This window comes from Sebastes fasciatus, chromosome 1 (assembly GCF_043250625.1).
Source record: "Sebastes fasciatus isolate fSebFas1 chromosome 1, fSebFas1.pri, whole genome shotgun sequence".
Classification (NCBI taxonomy): domain Eukaryota; kingdom Metazoa; phylum Chordata; class Actinopteri; order Perciformes; family Sebastidae; genus Sebastes; species Sebastes fasciatus.
The window spans coordinates 19336741-19354435 of NC_133795.1; the positions used below are offsets into that span (position 1 = coordinate 19336741).

At 41.1% G+C, this 17695-nt stretch overlaps 1 protein-coding gene across 7 annotated transcripts in view; it reads right to left on the bottom strand.

Moving 5' to 3' along the window:
- Window positions 1-16412, bottom strand: part of erc2 (ELKS/RAB6-interacting/CAST family member 2) — a 41152-nt gene extending 24740 nt beyond the window's left edge. For all 7 annotated transcript variants that reach the window (XM_074636333.1, XM_074636297.1, XM_074636305.1 and 4 more), the window contains exons 1-2: window positions 16252-16412; window positions 10368-11181 (exon numbers count right to left, since the gene is read on the bottom strand). In XM_074636333.1, coding sequence (XP_074492434.1) covers window positions 10368-11045 — 678 coding nt within the window. In that variant the 5' untranslated portion in view covers window positions 11046-11181; window positions 16252-16412. The remainder of the gene's footprint in view (window positions 1-10367; window positions 11182-16251) is intronic.
- Between the last annotated feature and the right edge of the window lie 1283 nt (window positions 16413-17695).

Here is a 17695-nt window from a genome sequence, read left to right on the forward strand (position 1 = left end):
TAGTGACGTAGAATATAAAGTGAGAAAGACTGCTTATGGCAGGCGGGTGTGGAGGTGGATAGGTCCAACACACACAGGACTGTTATTGACATTTGTGACGTGTTTTTTAGTGAAATTTGTGACGTGTTTCCGTACTTATGTTTTGTGCTATGTATGTTACTTATAGTTGTTTACGTACTTATTTTAAGCCCAACCATGCCATTTTTCCTAAACCTAACTAAGTGGTTTTGTTGCCTTAACCTAACTGTGGAAGTTACTGTAGTTTTGCTGCATGGCATACAGCCTAAAATGCGTCCTCATGACACGCGGAATGTCTGTGTAATGTGCTATTTATACGCCTTCCTGTGAGACGGGGGAGTATCTTTACACCGTAGAGACGGCACAATAACGTGTTGAATGAACACGTGCTTGCTTGTGAATTTGTGTGTCCAGAATAAAATCAAATCTCTATTAAGCCTACTATATTTCTTTGTGTGCGGGGGTGTCGGTTCTGGGTTTAGGACTGAGTTTCTGTCACAGATTGACTCAGGCCTGGCGGTGCCTGTTGACATTTTCTTCCAGCAGATATCTCCAGAGATCAATCTATGTCCAGAAAATGGCCCAATCAGGATTTATAGGAGAGGAAGCAGATTGTTACACTGAAATCAAACCCACTTTACAGGCAGTCTGGGGGTCGTAGGGTTTGTGGTACTACAGGGGGAATGGAGCACCAGACACATTTAGATTGACACAATTGAACAAAGCTATTACTCTTTACAGTATAGTGTCACAGTGTTTATAGGGGAACATATGAGGGTTCACGGGAAAAGGAGACAGGGTAAACTGCTGGTTCACTTCCTTGCGGAGGTTCATAGGAGAGGAGGTTGTAATGGTGCAAAAGGGATTGCCAGGTGTCTGAAAATACACGCCACACTGAAGGTGACTCTATGTTGTGCACACAACACGTGGTGCAAACATAGGGACAAACCTTGTTTCTCCTGGCATCCAGCAGCTGCAGAGCATGGGCAGAATGAACAGAAAAACACATGTATGGTAAAAAAAACAGAGCGTCAGAGCATGATGCAACAGAGACGGATGATCAACATAAACCAGCCAGAGATTTCAAATGAGAGTCTGTCCAGCTGTCTGTTTACCAGCCTTCAGCCTTCAGCCTTCAGCCTTCAGCCCTCAGTCACAACATAATATTCACAATATACCTACAGAAACAAAATAGTACTTGTTGAGATTACCTTTCTGGAAAGAGATGAAGATGAGGTTTAAAATGACTGAAAAGATGGTTCCAATCGACGACTATGATCTCGCATTTACTTATTTTAGATGTATTAGATGGGTCTATGAATGTTATTATTATTAGTAGTAGCATTGATATTAATAGTGTACTTTGGTATGGTTTTATTCTGTCAAAAACAACATCTAGATAACATTTTGTTTTTCTCTGGGCTTTATGACTCTATTATTATGACTTGCTGATATTCTTATATTTTCTAAGGATGCATATACTGTATTGTTATGATGTCTCTTTTTTTGCTACTTCAATCTTTGTATCATATCTCACTGACCAACGTTATGTTGTGTATAAGAAAATTCAAATAAATAGAATTTTTTTTATTAATTTAATGAACGGCTGAAACATTAATGAATCTATTATAGTCGATTAATCAGTTAGTAAATTAACCAGCTGCTCCTTTTACAACTGATTAATAATGATGTCATTTTTTAAGCAAAAATGCCTGATTATAACTTCTCAACCATGAACATTTGCGGCTTTTTCTGTTTAATGTGATTTTAAATTTAATATATTTTGGTTTTCTGGCATTTACATACCAAACAATTAATTGAGAAAACAATTGGCAGATGAATCACTAATTAAACTAGTCATTAGTTGCAGTTCTGATTTATTGATGCTATTAAAAAAGCAGGATAAAACAGCAGTGCATTAATCTGAAACATAACTAAAAGACAAATACCAAAGTAAAAAACTAAAATCTGTTTTTCATCGCTCTAACATATTTTGTTGGCTCACTTCCTCAGTACAGACCAGACCGGGTGGAGGGCGGCCACCAGACCCCTGAGGGAGTACAGGATACTGCCAGCATGTGAAGCGTGTGCTCTTCCAGCCGTCGGGGGGCAGTGTTTGTGTTAGCAGAGCAAAAGGAGCTGATGAATTTTTCTGCTGACAGCAGGACTGCTGCCATCTTCAACAGTTTTGGTCACACTCCTTTATGTGAGTCAGTACTATTAGGTCCGGCAACACAAACCACCTAATACTTCTCAAATTCTCAATTTCACACTGATTTCCATGCTGTCACATGCTGACATCCCTACTGTCACCACTTGGAAATATCATTTACAATCAAGAAAGGATCTGTCCACAAGTTTCAATACAACAGTTATAATAATGTACTAATAATTTGACACAAAAATGGTCCTCCAGAGTTCAACATCAGAACTGCGTCAATAGCAACATCCATGGAACGCCATGATTGACCGATCAGAATCAAGTACAAAGCAGTGTATTAACACCATTTAATATGGCCCAGAGCAATATTCAAACTGTTAACACCTGTTTCTCTCTCCTCATATTTTCTCTTTCTAGTCTCACCGGACACCGCCTCCTCTCCAGTACTCCCTCTCTCTCTGCACTGATCAATAACCTGCCGTCTTGTAACTAAACTGCAGGAGGCAGCCCACTGATTCCCATTTGCATAATTGCACCGTGGGTTAAAACGATCGTATGGCCGTTCCTCCTGACGTCTACGGAAGAAAACTGTTACCAGTTCCTGTGAGTTAGACGTGACTCAGCGGATATTGACGTCGTGGTCATCCCGCCTCAAGAGGAGGCTTCTCTTTCGCTGCACATCCTGAAATAGAGCTTCCAGAGGTTTCACAGAGTCAAGGAGGGATGTTGAGCTACAGCGCTCTCCTCTCTATCTGACACCTGGGGCAGCCAGGGGTAACTGGCTGTCAGAAATCCTTTTGTGCAGAAACATAAAATCCTTCTGAGAGCTACAATAGACAAGAAATTGGATTCATTTCCCCTTAAAACCTCTCTTGAAATATCAAAAGCTATTTGTGCCTACATGCTGGTTACTTACACACACAGAAGTATACTGCAGGTTTGATTTTTCACAATGTTAGTTTTAGCACGTGGCTAAATTAACAAGTCTCTACAGGTGTGTTAGCGCCTCAGTGCTGCTAATCAGCATGCTAACATGCTGATTAACAGATATAATGTTTACCATGCATGTTCACAATCTTAGTTTAGCAGGTTAGCACGTGGCGTAACATTTTCTAATTCAAACTAAACATAATGTAGAGTTGAGGCTGATGGAAATGGTATTAATTTTGCAGGTATTTCGTCTAGGCCTGCTACTAACGATTATTTTCATTGTCGATTAATCTGTTGATTATTTTCTCAATTAATTGATTAGTTGTTTGGTCTATAAAGTGTCAGAAAATAGGGAAAAATGTTGATTAGTGTTTCCCAACGCCCAAGAAGTCTTTTTTTTTGTCCACAACTCAAAGATATTCAGTTTACTGACATAGAGGAGTAAAGAAACCAGAAAATATTCACATTTAAGAAGCTGGAATCAGAGAATTTAGACTATTTTTTTCTTAAAAGTGACTCAAACTGATTAACTGATTATCAAGATAGTTGGTGTTTAATTCAATAGTTGACAGCTAATCAATTAATCATTGCAGCTCTAATTTCATCATAAACCAAATAATTGGACACATTAGAAATCTGACCTGATGATGACGCTAGATAAAAAGTCAGAGGATCATCAAAGTGACTACAACTGATCCTGAGGGGAACATGAATGTCTGTACCAAATTTCGTGAGAATCCATCCAATAGTTGTTGAGACATTTCTCTTAAAACCACAAATGTCAACCTCATGGTGGAACTAGAGGAGAAGTCTCTTTGACCTCCTAGTTGCACCAGTTCAAAAGTCATCATTAAAGTCATTGTGAGTCCTCTGAGTACTATGAATGTCCCAGGGGATAGCAATCCATCCAATAGTTGTTAAGATATCGAGGGAAAGTCAGGGGATCCCCAAAGTCAGCAGGTTTCATCCTCTAAGGACAATTAATATCAAGACTAAATTTCCTGGCAATTCATCCAGTAGATGTTGAGATATTTCAGCCTGGACCGAAGTGGTGGACATGTAAACTGTTAGAACAGTAACTCAACGCTACTCTGTACATAGATACTCAACGCTGGTGACATTCAAGTTGGCAAAGGAAGGAGCAGCTATATGAGTTGCATGTATACTGCATGTGTGTGTGTGTGTTAAGAGAGAGTGGGTGTTTGCATCTGACAGATGGGACAGCTCCAAAGCGCTGAGTCAGAGCAGCCTACTGTTCACTACAATCCTAATCTCTGTGTTGTATGTCGTGATGGCTGACAATATACAGTTACACCCACAGCTGTGCCAGCAGAAGCGAGATTTATTCATCTGCACTCAGCTAAAAGAAAGGCAGAGAGCTCCGCGGATGCAGAAATCTGAGTTGGGACAGAAAACGGGAGTTAAGTAACACTGAATTGTGAAATACATTTTATTTACAGTATTTTTAAGTGTTCACCCAGCGTGCAGAAGGCCTTTTAATATATTTTATTCATATTCCTGTTTATTATCTGAGTATAGGATGCGCCTGCGAAGATATAAGGATCTTCTCATTTAACAGAACAGCCCACTGTAATACTGGATCTTTGTTCAGTTTGATAAAGACCGGTTCCTATCCTTAGGCGTCCTTTAATTTAGTTTCACTGTGATGGGTAATATTAAATGCACACAATCTTTTTTTTAATTCAAGTATTTACACTCTCTTTGTCCCACCAACAACACTGAGGATAATGAATTTTACTATAGTATAGGAGTGTAAGAAGATACAGATACACATGAGCATCGAGATTTTAAGTTTTGTGATACAAATTATTGATTAATTAAATCAAATTATTAATATACTGATTCTCCAAAACACTGTATTGATTTTTAATGAACCTCTTAAAGATCCGAAGGCCTGCTGTCAGGCCCGGTTTTAAAGATAGAGTGAAGCTACCGGCATTATAACTAGAAACTAGAAAACCTAAGGAATCCATTGGTTCTAACAATGTCATACTAGTAAGTCGTGAAGGAGGCTAAATATTTGCTAGATAGAGGAAAAAGTGTCATGGCCATTTTCAAAGGGGTCCCTTGACCTCTGACCTCCAGATATGTGAATGTAAATGGGTTCTCTGGGTACCCACGAGTCTCCCCTTTACAGACATGCCCACTTTATGATAATCACATGCAGTTTTTTTGCATGCAGTACAAATGTGCTATTTTTGCCTATTCTAAAAATGATGCATTTCTGGTGTGTTCTTTATATTATGACAGTTTTCATAAAATTAGATTTTAAAAAATCGCAATATAATCGCCTTGCTTACAGTATCGCAATATATCACAATATATTGTATAGCTACACCTGTATCATGATACCTATCATATTGCCAGATTGCAGTGTTATAGAAGTGGGATATCAACCCATATATCATCAGCTGTAAGAGGACAATACAGGCTGTACACGCTCCGCTACATCTGTTAGGCTCTGGAATATGTTGTATGAATCACAGATATGTGATTTAATACTATGTATTAAATCTTCCACTTCACACTGATGCAAAAACACTCAGTGATACACAGCCTCTGGGTAATGATTAAGTGAAGCTGTATAATTTCACAGTGATTTTGCATGAGAACCAGCCCAGGAGACAGCCAGCCTACCAGCGCAGGCGATCAATAAACCATTCAAATAGATAGAAAAGGCTGACTTTCATCTACAGCACTGTCTGTAAATCAACGCCTTTCAAATTACAAAACCGTTCTCACGCAAGTGTGGATTCAAAATAATGTTCCGTGGGAAAAAAAATTGGTTCAAGCATGAAAGCGCATCGCAGTGGGCATCCCAATGCGGGACAGTGGAGTCACTCAAAGCTCCAAACCAGGAACCAGGAACAACAGGGACAATGATCCTTAATGAGTTGCTACATACAATTATGTGGAGTTTGAAGATGCACAGATACACAAGATACACTTCATCAGTAGTAAGTATTCTCTTCTTCTCAGAGCACTTTTCAACATCATGTCTTTCACTCCATCATTCCTACATATCTCGTCTATTTGTTACAAACATAAATCTTACTTTTTGCTGACTAATTCATTAATTTTTCTGCATATAAAATGTCAGAGAGCAGTGAAAACTAGCTTCCACGTAACATTGACATGTGGACACGAGGAGCAGGGGATCAAACCGCCAACCCTGCATTAGTGGCTGGACCTCCTGAGCCACAGCCGCCCGTAAAACGCAGTAATATTTCAGTGGAAAAGAGTGGAATTCATTGTGTTGTCCAATTCTTTTTTCCTGATTCAAAGAAGACTACATCCTTATTGTTGGATTCTCACTTTACTTGTTAAGATGGACATTTTTTGCACAGTTGGCACTGCTCTGATCTAATCTAAAACTGTGCTCGCTCTGGAGAAAAAGACACCAGCAGACTGTAACGCGTCTTATCCCTTCTGCTTTGTTCCTCCATCCTCCACTCCCATCTTAATCTCACCAGCTTTACACTCTGTAAATGCGTCCCTGCTGTACATGTTGAGAGACATTTCATCACCTTCCTGTCCTCTGGATGATGCAGCAGCCATCTTACGTGCTCGCACGGCGGGGGTGGTTACCACAGGAAGTATCCATGAGCTCACATGATACTTCCTGTGTCCGCTCGAGCTCACCATGTCACGACATCGACAAAAACATCAATACCTTTTGCTCATCATATATATGTGAGAGCTACATAATTGTTTGGCACCAACTAAATATGAACTCAACCCACTGTGTGGGCTGCACACCTGCTGCTTCACCCTATATATGAATCATACGTGCAAACGACCGATTGTGACGATACCTCTCCCACACAAAATACAGACTGGTGGTGATGACTAAACCTCTGCACACACATTACCAGCTGGCACAAGCACAAAAGGAAGAAACCCGCTAATCACAAAAGCAAACACCCTCTGTTCACACATACACCACAGACTGTATGGTACACACATACACAAGTGATGTTCATCCACATGCACATGAGAATGCACATTTATTCACAATGCGCTCCAAATAGACCCAAACCCGAGGGGTGGGAATCACCAGAGGCCCCACGATACGATATTATCACGATACGATCTTAATGTGATTTGATATATTGCGATATATTGCGGTTTATTACCTTTTTCAACTGCAAATTATGCAGTTTGTCAACATTTGTTTTATCTAATAAGATACAGTTTTCAATGGACTCCTTTGAAAATGGTCATGCCAGTTTTTCCTCGCCAAAATTTAGCGTAACTTTGCAGCGTAATTTACTATCTCTTCCCGACAAGCTAACATGACATGGTTGGTACCAATCGATTCCTTAGTTTTCTAGTTACATATGATACCAGTATCTTCACTCTAGCTTGACTGAGCCTGCTACAACCTCTGAAAGACAGAATAGTGTCCGGGCCTGCCGTCGGGCCGTCGGATTGTCAAGAGGTTATTAGTTTACATAGTACAAGATCGATACTTGACGTCCGTGTATTGATACAATATTACTATGCAGAATATCTTGATACTATGCAGTATTGATTTCCCCCCCACCTCCTACAGCCCCTGACACTGAGACACAACAGTCCCACCCTGATCGCATGTTTATTGCTCAGTGACATGTAAAAATCGGCAGCTCACATTAAAGAATAATTAAAAAAAACATGTCATGTCTGAGGCGAGGTATCCATGCACAGACAGAGCAGTGTGATGTGGGGAAGCTCAGCCTCCATTTTGGGGATTGCGTTGATGAAGGCTGACTGGGTGGCTGAGCAGCAGTGGTCATGACTCAGTCAGATATGGTCTGCTCTAGCTCACACACACTTGCCTCCAGCAGCTCTCGTCCAGCTTCGGCACGACAGAACATTCTGCTGAATTCAAGTCGGACGGATCAACGTTATACCCGCCTGAGCCAGTTGCACAGTACATTAACAAAAAAAACAAAAACGTCCTGGGCTAATCATTACCTCTGGTCATGACCATCGACTGTCTTGATTAAAGCTCTGCAGGCTACAGTTGGTATTTCACTCACAGTGGAGACGCTGTGCTTTACAGAACAGATGAAAGACAAACTAATGCCCGAACGGGTTTCCTCTTTTCCTAAGATGAGGTCAAAAGAAAGCACACAATCCCAGATCTTATTTTTCACAAAATAAATAATGCATGGCATTTGCTCAAGCTAATCGAGGCCTGAGGCTCCTGATGCAATAGTAAAGGGTGCTACAAGACAGATGTAATGATTGGCTTGAAATTACTCCATTATTAATGAGGCAATTTGCTCCTCAGTCAGCCTCTCAAGCCATCCCACCGTAAGTACACTTACGTAAGCACGCCTTACAGCCCAGAAATCAAGATAGAAAAGACCAATTATAGTACCAAGGCAACATCTGCCTTTTATTAGCCAGCATACTTCATTAATGAAGCCAACTAGGAGGGATATAAATACCATTCAGTGCAGAGTCAGAGCGAACACTGATGGACAAGGCTGTAGGTAGAAAAAAAAAAAAGAGAGCCTTCTCTTTGTATCGAGCACAAAGGCATGAAAGCCCACACTGTACAGCTTTCATATTCTGCCGGACACATTCAGCTCCTACAGTGTGTGACGCCAAGCTAAAAATATACACAAGGATTCACGCTGAGTATTTAATCACATTGAACATAAGGAATAAGTGAAATGATGAATGGTTTTGTGCCATGTCAGTGGCTGTGAACAGGTACAGTCTCCTCCCAAACACGATCCCCCTATACGTTGTCATGAATCATAAAGATATAAAAGAATCAAAGCACTGCTGGATCCCCCCCTCTAGGGATCACCGGCAGGTAAAACTGTGAGGCAGAGAGCTCCGACATCCTTCCCTTTAGCAGCGTGCTTCAGGGATGAGCTGGCAAACTGCAGCCTCTTTAACCTCGGGAATCTTTAAAAAGGGAAATGTTCGTGCACACAAATGCACAAAGACAGACGGGTCTCATTTAAGGGTTGCACTAATGGTATCCTGCTGTGACCTTGAAGGCTGGAGTGACAGCGTTGAGTAATGAGTGGCCTACTCAGCTGGCTGCTCAGAGTCTGACAGCATCACTCAATGAAGACAGACTGGCACAAAGACCACAACCGGCTGGCAAAAACTCAGCCTTTACGTTTGCTCGAGGGCGTCGTGCAAATCAGCCGCATCATGCCACAGAACTGCCTCAAAATACAAAACGCTGTGGAGCTCAATCTATAAGCAATACGCTGACCTATTCCACAGTCTATCTCAGTGTGTCGTGCACTTTTCCTTCAGCTGAAATATCAGACTAAACCGAGGTTCAGTCTGTGAACAGAGAACACATTCCTCTTGAATGCAAGTGCAGTAAGTGATGATTTGCTGTTTTTATATCTACATTATTTCCAGTGTTAGGATCTGTTAGAAAAAACATGCATGGGGACACTATAAAAAAGAAGAGTTTAGCTGCAAATCAGTATTCTATAAAACATGCTGTAGTGTATTTGAAGATAGCGAAGGCCAGATGAACAGAGGTGGACAGTGAGAGATGATCAAAGTCAGAGTAAGTAAAGGAAAGATAGTGGAAATGGGAAGAGAGAGAAAGAGTAAGACAGAGAGTGTTTAAGCATCCTTGACATGTGTCTCTGGGCCTTGTGCCTACTCTTGTCAGTTCCTGATTTAACTGGGCCATGGCTACACCCCCACATTGAAACGAACAAAAAAAAAAACTTCTGACATCTCACACTCTCGTGCCAATCTGATAATAACCTCTGAAAGCAAAAACGTTGTGGCCAGATTGCATACAGAAGTTACAATTCAGCTATTGGCAGTGTCTTTCACTTAATCATCTAACAACTGCATGTTTTCATTGTCAAAATGATCGATTATAAAATGGTTTCATATAAAGGCAAACAAAAGCTCAATATATTAGCTCATGTTTCAAAAACTAGATTATAGAAAACTAGATTAAAGGGTTTTGGCTCAAGTGGTCTCATTGATTCTGTACTGGAGTACTGTGTGAGGAGAGTGCGTGTTAAATATTTATGTGCGCAAAGAACTCTTTCCAGAAAGGTTTCCACAAGTACTGAAAAACATGACTGATTGCAATAATTCTCTTGAGCTGGTGGACTGAGGATGACAGTGTGGCCTATTGCAGAGAAGAGAATGATGAAAGCGGAGACGCACAGATAAAAAGAAGACAATAGAAAGACGGCAGACTAGCAGTCGCTGCAGTGATGAGTGGATTAAGACAGCTGAGTCTCACCTGGCACTCCTCATGAGTGACTCTCATCTGCTCTTTAAGGATTGATGTGCGAGCCGCCTCTTCTTTCCTCATTATCCTCTCCTTCTTCAGCTCGGGACTCCAGAAGCTCTTGATGCTGTTGGTGGAAGATCCCAACTTACTGTCCTTCAGGTCGAGCTCCCGGCGCAGCAGCTCATTCTCCCTCTGCATATCCCTGAGCTGGACCTGCATCTCCAGCAGCTCCCCACCACTGCTCCGCACCGCCTGCCTCAGCAGAGCGGAGGGCACCCCCTGGTGGTGGTGGTGGTGGTGCTGCAGCATGGAGAGGGAGCCCAGGTCACTGTAAGACAGAAGGTCGCCATGGGGCAGCCCCACTGAAGCGATGTTGGGGCTGCTGCCCATGGCTGTGACGCGGCCCCCGTACATGGCCCGGTTGGTGGCGCGACCCAGAGTCATGGTGCCTTTCGGGTAGGTGGCAGTGGAGCCCACGCCCTCGTGGTCGCTCAGGTACATGGGCCCCGAAGTGGCGTAGGCAGCGTTGAGCGACTGGATGTTCTCCATGGAGAGCGTCTTTCCCCCCGCACCACCCCCGCCCCCGCTGTTGGCCCTCCGATGGCCCAGTCTGGGGGACCTTGGCAGGCGCGGGGACCGTGCGGGGCTGCTCTCTATATGCCCTACAGCTCTGGCACTGCCGTACATGTCCTGCGAATCGGCGGTGCAGCCACCAGAGGGGTCCTTAACAGGGGCGCGCTGAAATGAGACTGCTCTGGCCCTCGGAACCGCACATGGGTGACTTATTTCATGTCTTAATGGGTGGAACACATCAACGTCAGATCTGAGGAAACAGGAGAGAAGCACCTGTTAGATGACTAACAACTGTTTGTGTGTGTCAGATGAAAGGCACGGAAATAAAAGCGCACACTTTAGATAAGTTCACAGAAGCACATTCCCTTCAGAAACTGTGCATTTGGCCTGTAAGATGCTACAGTTGAATAAATGAATATCTCTGTTAGTTTTAAGACTGTATTAGTCAACATCAGCAGCTAACTGTCACGTTTTATGTGGCTCCTATTTCAAATGGCCCACAGGAATTTCCCAGCATCAGCCTGGATTTCCCACTGGCCAACATTTATCTACAACCCATTAATGGTACTCAGGAAAGACAGCTTTACAACTACACAAAACATCAGATAAATAATCACCTAATTAAAACACAGGATACAATATTATATTATATTATATTATATTATATAATATTATATTTTATTATATAATATAATATAATATTATATTATATTATATTATATTATATTTTATTATATAATATAATATAATATAATATTATATTATATTATATTATATTATATTATATTATATTTATTATATAATATAATATAATATTATATTATATTATATTATATTATATTATATTATATATACACACACATATAAAAATACAAATATAAGTTTCTGATACATGATGTCAACTATTTTATAACAAGGAAAATAATGATACCCATGAAGTAATAACAAAATGTATGAATGTATGAGATGTTAGCTGCTCTTTTAACAGTTAATCCCCTACAAAAGTATCATGTTTAATATTTCAAATGTCACAATTTGTTTTAGATTAGTGGTTATTAGTTTCTAGAAAACCAAGCACAGATGTATCCATGTATCCAGTAACACTGTAGAGACTGAATAAGAGGTTTATGTGAGTATGACGTTTGACTCTTTGGCTCCCTACTTGATCAGCTCTAGGTTTATTAGTTATTACTGTTATAACTGTTGGGAACTGAACCAAAGTGAAAGACTATATCATATCACAAATACGCAGAAACACAACCCGCTGTTACACTATAAAGAGCACCACGGTACTCCAACGTGCACCATTGTGTTGCGCCAAACAATACAATCATTACAATGTCCCCAACTCAAAGCACTAAAAATCAATTATAAGAGACAGCTAACATAATGAGGCCCATGGCACATGACATAAAGCAATCCTCTCCTGTATTGTATTGCCTCATAAACACATAAAACTTACTAATTAAAATAGACAAGGGACTTTCAAATGATTTTATAACCACTGGTGTTGTGCGATTCACAATATGCTATACAGATTTACTAGCCACAATTTTAATTAAAAGAGCGCAAATCAAAAGATTGGAGAGCCTGCTGGGTAATGAGGAGAAAGGGATATGGGAGGCTGAATTTTTAATGTCGTAATAATGGTTCTGCCATTTCATGCCACCTCAAGCTCCAATATAGCACAAGATATATCACAGTCTATAATATATTTAAAGCTTGAGATGACATTATTAAATGATGGTAGATATTATTTGGGGGTAAAATAAAGGCGTTTCACAACAAACGCTGAAGACAAAGACGCTGACAGGTTGTTAATGTCGCAGGCTGCCTGGTGATGAATAATATCTGACGGAAAAAATTAGACTCTTCCATCAAAGTGAAGCACAATACTTTCTCTCCTCAGGTGACACTTGGTGCTCAGGCCCAGTTGCCATGGTGACTATGCCTCGGCTAACGGAGATAAAGCACCTCAGTCGTCTGACATAACGGTAGCATACGTTTTCCCCCCCCAAAAGAAATGTGGCCAAATGTAGAAGGTGTTTGTCGTAGCAGTACCGATGTGACATGACATCCTGTAGGCTTTAATCTCTCTATAACAATCCCAAGTTTTTAACTTCATGTATATTCTCTTATTTTCCTTCTGAGGGACAGATGAAATGACACAGAGAACTATGTGTCAACAGGTCTCCTCGCTGTATGAAATCCAGTGAGATTTTGGATGACAGGCACCCTCAGTTGCACTCGCTGAAGCATCATCTGTGTGGAAACACTTGGCCAGAGGGCACATCACTACAGCCTGGCAGAGGAGGTCAGACAGGACGCCGTCATCTCTGTTAGTAATATTAAGTCAAAGGTGTCTGGGCGGATGGAAACACACTAATATAAACTGGCAGAACAAATCAACCAGAATTTGTTTAAAGGCTTGGACACAGCATGTGTTGAGATTTGGCATTCATAGCCTAAAAACAGTGTAAAACAATTTGTTTTTTTCTCTTCAGTCCCTCTGAGAGATACTGGCAAATTATATTAAAATTGTTAAATATGCAGACATATGCAACAACAAACACCGCAGCTCTTATCTACAGTGGTCAGCTTGCTACAGCAGGTCTGTGAAGTGTGGTTGGTTAATGTTTTATGAGCAAAAAACAACATTCAGCAATCAGCAGAACAGAGAAAACAACAAAAACGTCTTATAGTAAATTATAATTGACCTGCTGTATATCTAGCCTGTTGAGGCTCATAATGTTGTTTTTTGGTGAAACTGTGGATAATTTAAGTCATTTTTTAGGCCTGTTCTGAAGCATCTTTCAGTCAGTGTTTGTTAGGATCTATGACTCTTTAATAAAACTTCATATGTTGTCATCATTTTTTTAGAATTCTCTATATCGCCCATGTTGTTGTTTGTACATCTTCAACGAGAGGGCTGACAAATGCGATTTGTATATATACGTTTCCAAGATAAGATAAGGCAACTTAAAGCTGACACTTTCTAGTAAGTGGTATTCAACTTCAGCTGTGATTCACTTACGTTGCTGCCTTTGTAATTGTGAATTACAGGAAAAACTATGTAATGTGATGTGGGGGAAAAGTTTCAAAAACGATGCCAACTGGTGGGCCAGTGATCTGGCATGTGTGCCATGTGACCGCAACTTCCACGCTTTGATTCCAGCTCCATCTTTGTTGCATTTCCTCCCCCTCGCTGCTGTTCCTGCCAATCTTCACTGTCAGTTATTTAATAAAGGCACATACTGTATGCCAGAAATATTTACTTCAAGAAAAAACATGATGTCAAACGGAGGAAAACTGCGTTGTGATGAGGACCGATGTTCACGCAAACACTGCTTGAAAGAAATGTTTAACACTAGACAGATAAACACACTGAACCCGACAGTCTCTCAACAAACATTTTCACTTGTATGTATCGTATAATAAGGTGTTTCTGTTTTTCTGTCCACCCAGCGACATACGCTCTAATCACATGGGTGTGCCACAGTCACAGATTTGACAGATTGATTGCCTGGAGCTTGATTGCAGTGGTATGGGCATACTGAACTGGTTTGATCAAGGACGTTAAAGTATCCAGTGTAGGGCTGTCTGTTGATTATTTAATCAATTAATCACATAGTCCATAAAATTGTATGATGGGACATTTTATGACTCTAGTAGTTCAACTAGATATTCAATTTGCAATTATATATTTTTTTAAAAACAGCGATTCCTCTCATTTTAGAAGCTGAAATGAATTTGTTGTGTTTCTGATTGACAAATAACTTAAGCAATTGCACCCTTTTTTTGTCAATTAACTAATGAATTAACTGACTTACCACATCAGCACTAGTACAGTGGACACACACACAGATCCACACAGCACCAAAGCACATTTCTCAGTATATGCGGGTCAGAGGAAAATGACCAGAGTGCAATAAGTGAGTATCACATTATTGCAGAAACAGTGATAATACTGGAGTAGCAGAGGGATGCCAGCTGAGAAGGCCAATCGTAATCCTCCACCCCACCCCCCACTCTACAGTTAACTTTAAAGGACAGATAAGGTGCATAAAATACTATTTCCTATTATTATTGAGATATTTTTGCATGCAGCTTTTTTGTAAATGCCATGAAGAAATTATCACTGGCAATTCAGAGAGCAGCAGTGCGTTAACAGCGGGGAGGATACAGATGTTCTGACACAAAGATTTCACCACAGGCGATGCTGAGTGTATCTCAGGGGGGTCAGGGAGACCCTGTTCTATGTATGAGGCCATCGTGACATTTTAGAAAGCCCAGCATGCAGGCATTTTGTCCCTATACTCTAACAATAAGAAGAGAACATGCATTTGAGGTCAGAGCACATGACTAGGGTGGACAAAAGGCTATTTTTCTATAAATAGCCTTTAATATAATAAAATGATACTAAAGAAATTTGAAAAGAAGTAGCAGCCCCTTCAGTGCAGTGCAGTGCAACACATGTAAGCCTCCTCATCATCATTTATTCTTCTACACAGTATTAACACCACCCATGCTCCCCAGCCCACTGACTTCAATAGGTTGACTTCAAAGGCCATTTTTCTATAAATAGCCTTTACAATAGTAAAAATGATTATAAAGAAATTTGAAAAAGAAGTAGCAGCCCCTTCACTTCAGTGCAGTGCAACACATGTATCCTCCTCATCATCACCTATTCTACTACACAGTATTAACACCACCCATGCTCCACAGCACACTGACTTCAATGCATGGTTGATTGGGTGAGAAGATGTAGCCTAAATGTGGCCTGTTCACCCTGTCCACCAAAACCTAATGGCTTATAGAAAAAGGTTTGTGAATGATAAAAAACGCTGGGAAAACAGATGTTTATTGTAATTACACAAACAGGTTTCCCTTTTCAAATCAAATATTGATTCTAATGTGTGCTGACTGGCTGAATGAGGCTCCATTTGATGCAGCATAGAGGAAGCACGACCGAGAGCCATTGACAGCTCACCGGGCCTACATCTTTTCGACGTGGTGCGCGTCGAGCACCTTCAACTATATACACCCAATGAAATAATGATAGCCTTTATTTTGAAATACGGGCGCTGCTCTTTATCGTTTCAAACACGGCTTTTTAAAAATGCAAATTCCCAGGTATTCAGTGAGCTCTGACTGGCTGCAATCAACGACCACCGGAATATGGGGTTTTGTTAAATGCACATATAGAGCCTGTGCGTTTTTTTTCTCCATCAAATCGCTCACAAAACGCTCCAAAAACGAAAAGGACACACGTGCCATTTACTTCTACGACAGGATGCGAAATGAAAGAGTGCAAATGTACCTTGATCGATGTTAATTCCTCTCCTTCGCCGCTTTTAGACGGCATCTTGTCGCCTCCATTCAACCCGAGCAGAGCAGCGTCTCCCAGCATCCTGCGCTGTCATTGGGCAGCGGACACGCTCTCTCTCCTCCTCCTCCTCCTCCTCTACACACGCCAGGGAGCAGCATCACCACTACTGCAAGTGGCAGCTGGCAGGAGGCAGGAGGCAGGAGGGGATGGGCGGATGGATGGGATGGGATGCTGTGAGCAGGCCTGCCTGCAATGAATTCACATCATCATCTCGGTGTTGAATGGTATAATCATTTTTATTTAATTTTTTTTTTAATTTAAAGGGACTATTTGTAACTTTCAGAAATGTTTCTAATTAGCACTAAATATAAGGTAGAGCTGAGGCTGATAGAAATGGTATTAATTTTGCAGGTATTTTGTCTAGGACTGCAACTAACGAATATTTTCATTGTCGATTAATCTGTTGATTATTTTCTTGATTAATCGATTAGTTGTTTGGTCTATAAAGTGTCCGAAAATAGTGAAAAATGTTGATTAGATATTACAACTCAAAGATATTCAGTTTACTGACATAGAGGAGTAAAGAAACCAGAAAATATTCACATTTAAAGGGACTGTTTGTAACTTTCAGAAATGCTTGTTAACAGTGACACCTGTGGCCGTTAAGTCAACGAAAAGTCAGTGTCGATCCAAAATAAAGACAGATTCAGCAACTGCATGGCTTATTTTCGCCTCAAATGTTTTCAGAAACACATTTCGGTGAACTATTTTCATGAAATAAGAGAAGAAAGTTTCCAAACGAGCCTCCATACTGGTTCCGGTTTGAAAGCTGGGAGCATCAGCCAATGGCGGGAAAGCGTGCGTCCAATCAGGTGGGGACAACTTGTTTCTAGTGACACGCCCACCAAGCGTCCAATGTTGGGAAGCGTTTCGTCCCCTCGCGATAAAAAACACCCCTGTGCACACGAACCATTAGGCGACGCACGTCAGCTAAAACCACAATATCACTCTATATTTCACCTGCTTGGCAGTAATGTTAGCTGACCAGACGATGGTCTCTCCATGAATCACTGCTGATACTAGTGTTGGCTTTTCCTGCTTCAGCCTCCGGGGCTGAAGCAGCGGGGCTGAAGCAGCGGGGCTGAAGCAGCGGGGAAGGTGAGAGCGGAGAGTGGAGCGAGAACGCGCGTGTTGTGGGAGTGAAGGCAGGCAGATGAGCGGTCTGAACAGCGTAGCCACACGCAAGCGTGCATATGTGAGCCCGCATGGGATCCCGACCCGGTAAATTTATACGTGTAAAAAGAGAGACCTGGCCAAGACAGCAGCATTTAAACATACATTAAAGTTTCAGAAAAACATAACATAAAACAACATAAAACAAATGCAAAATAAATACATAGCATAATATCATACAAAACACATTAAAATCAGAAAG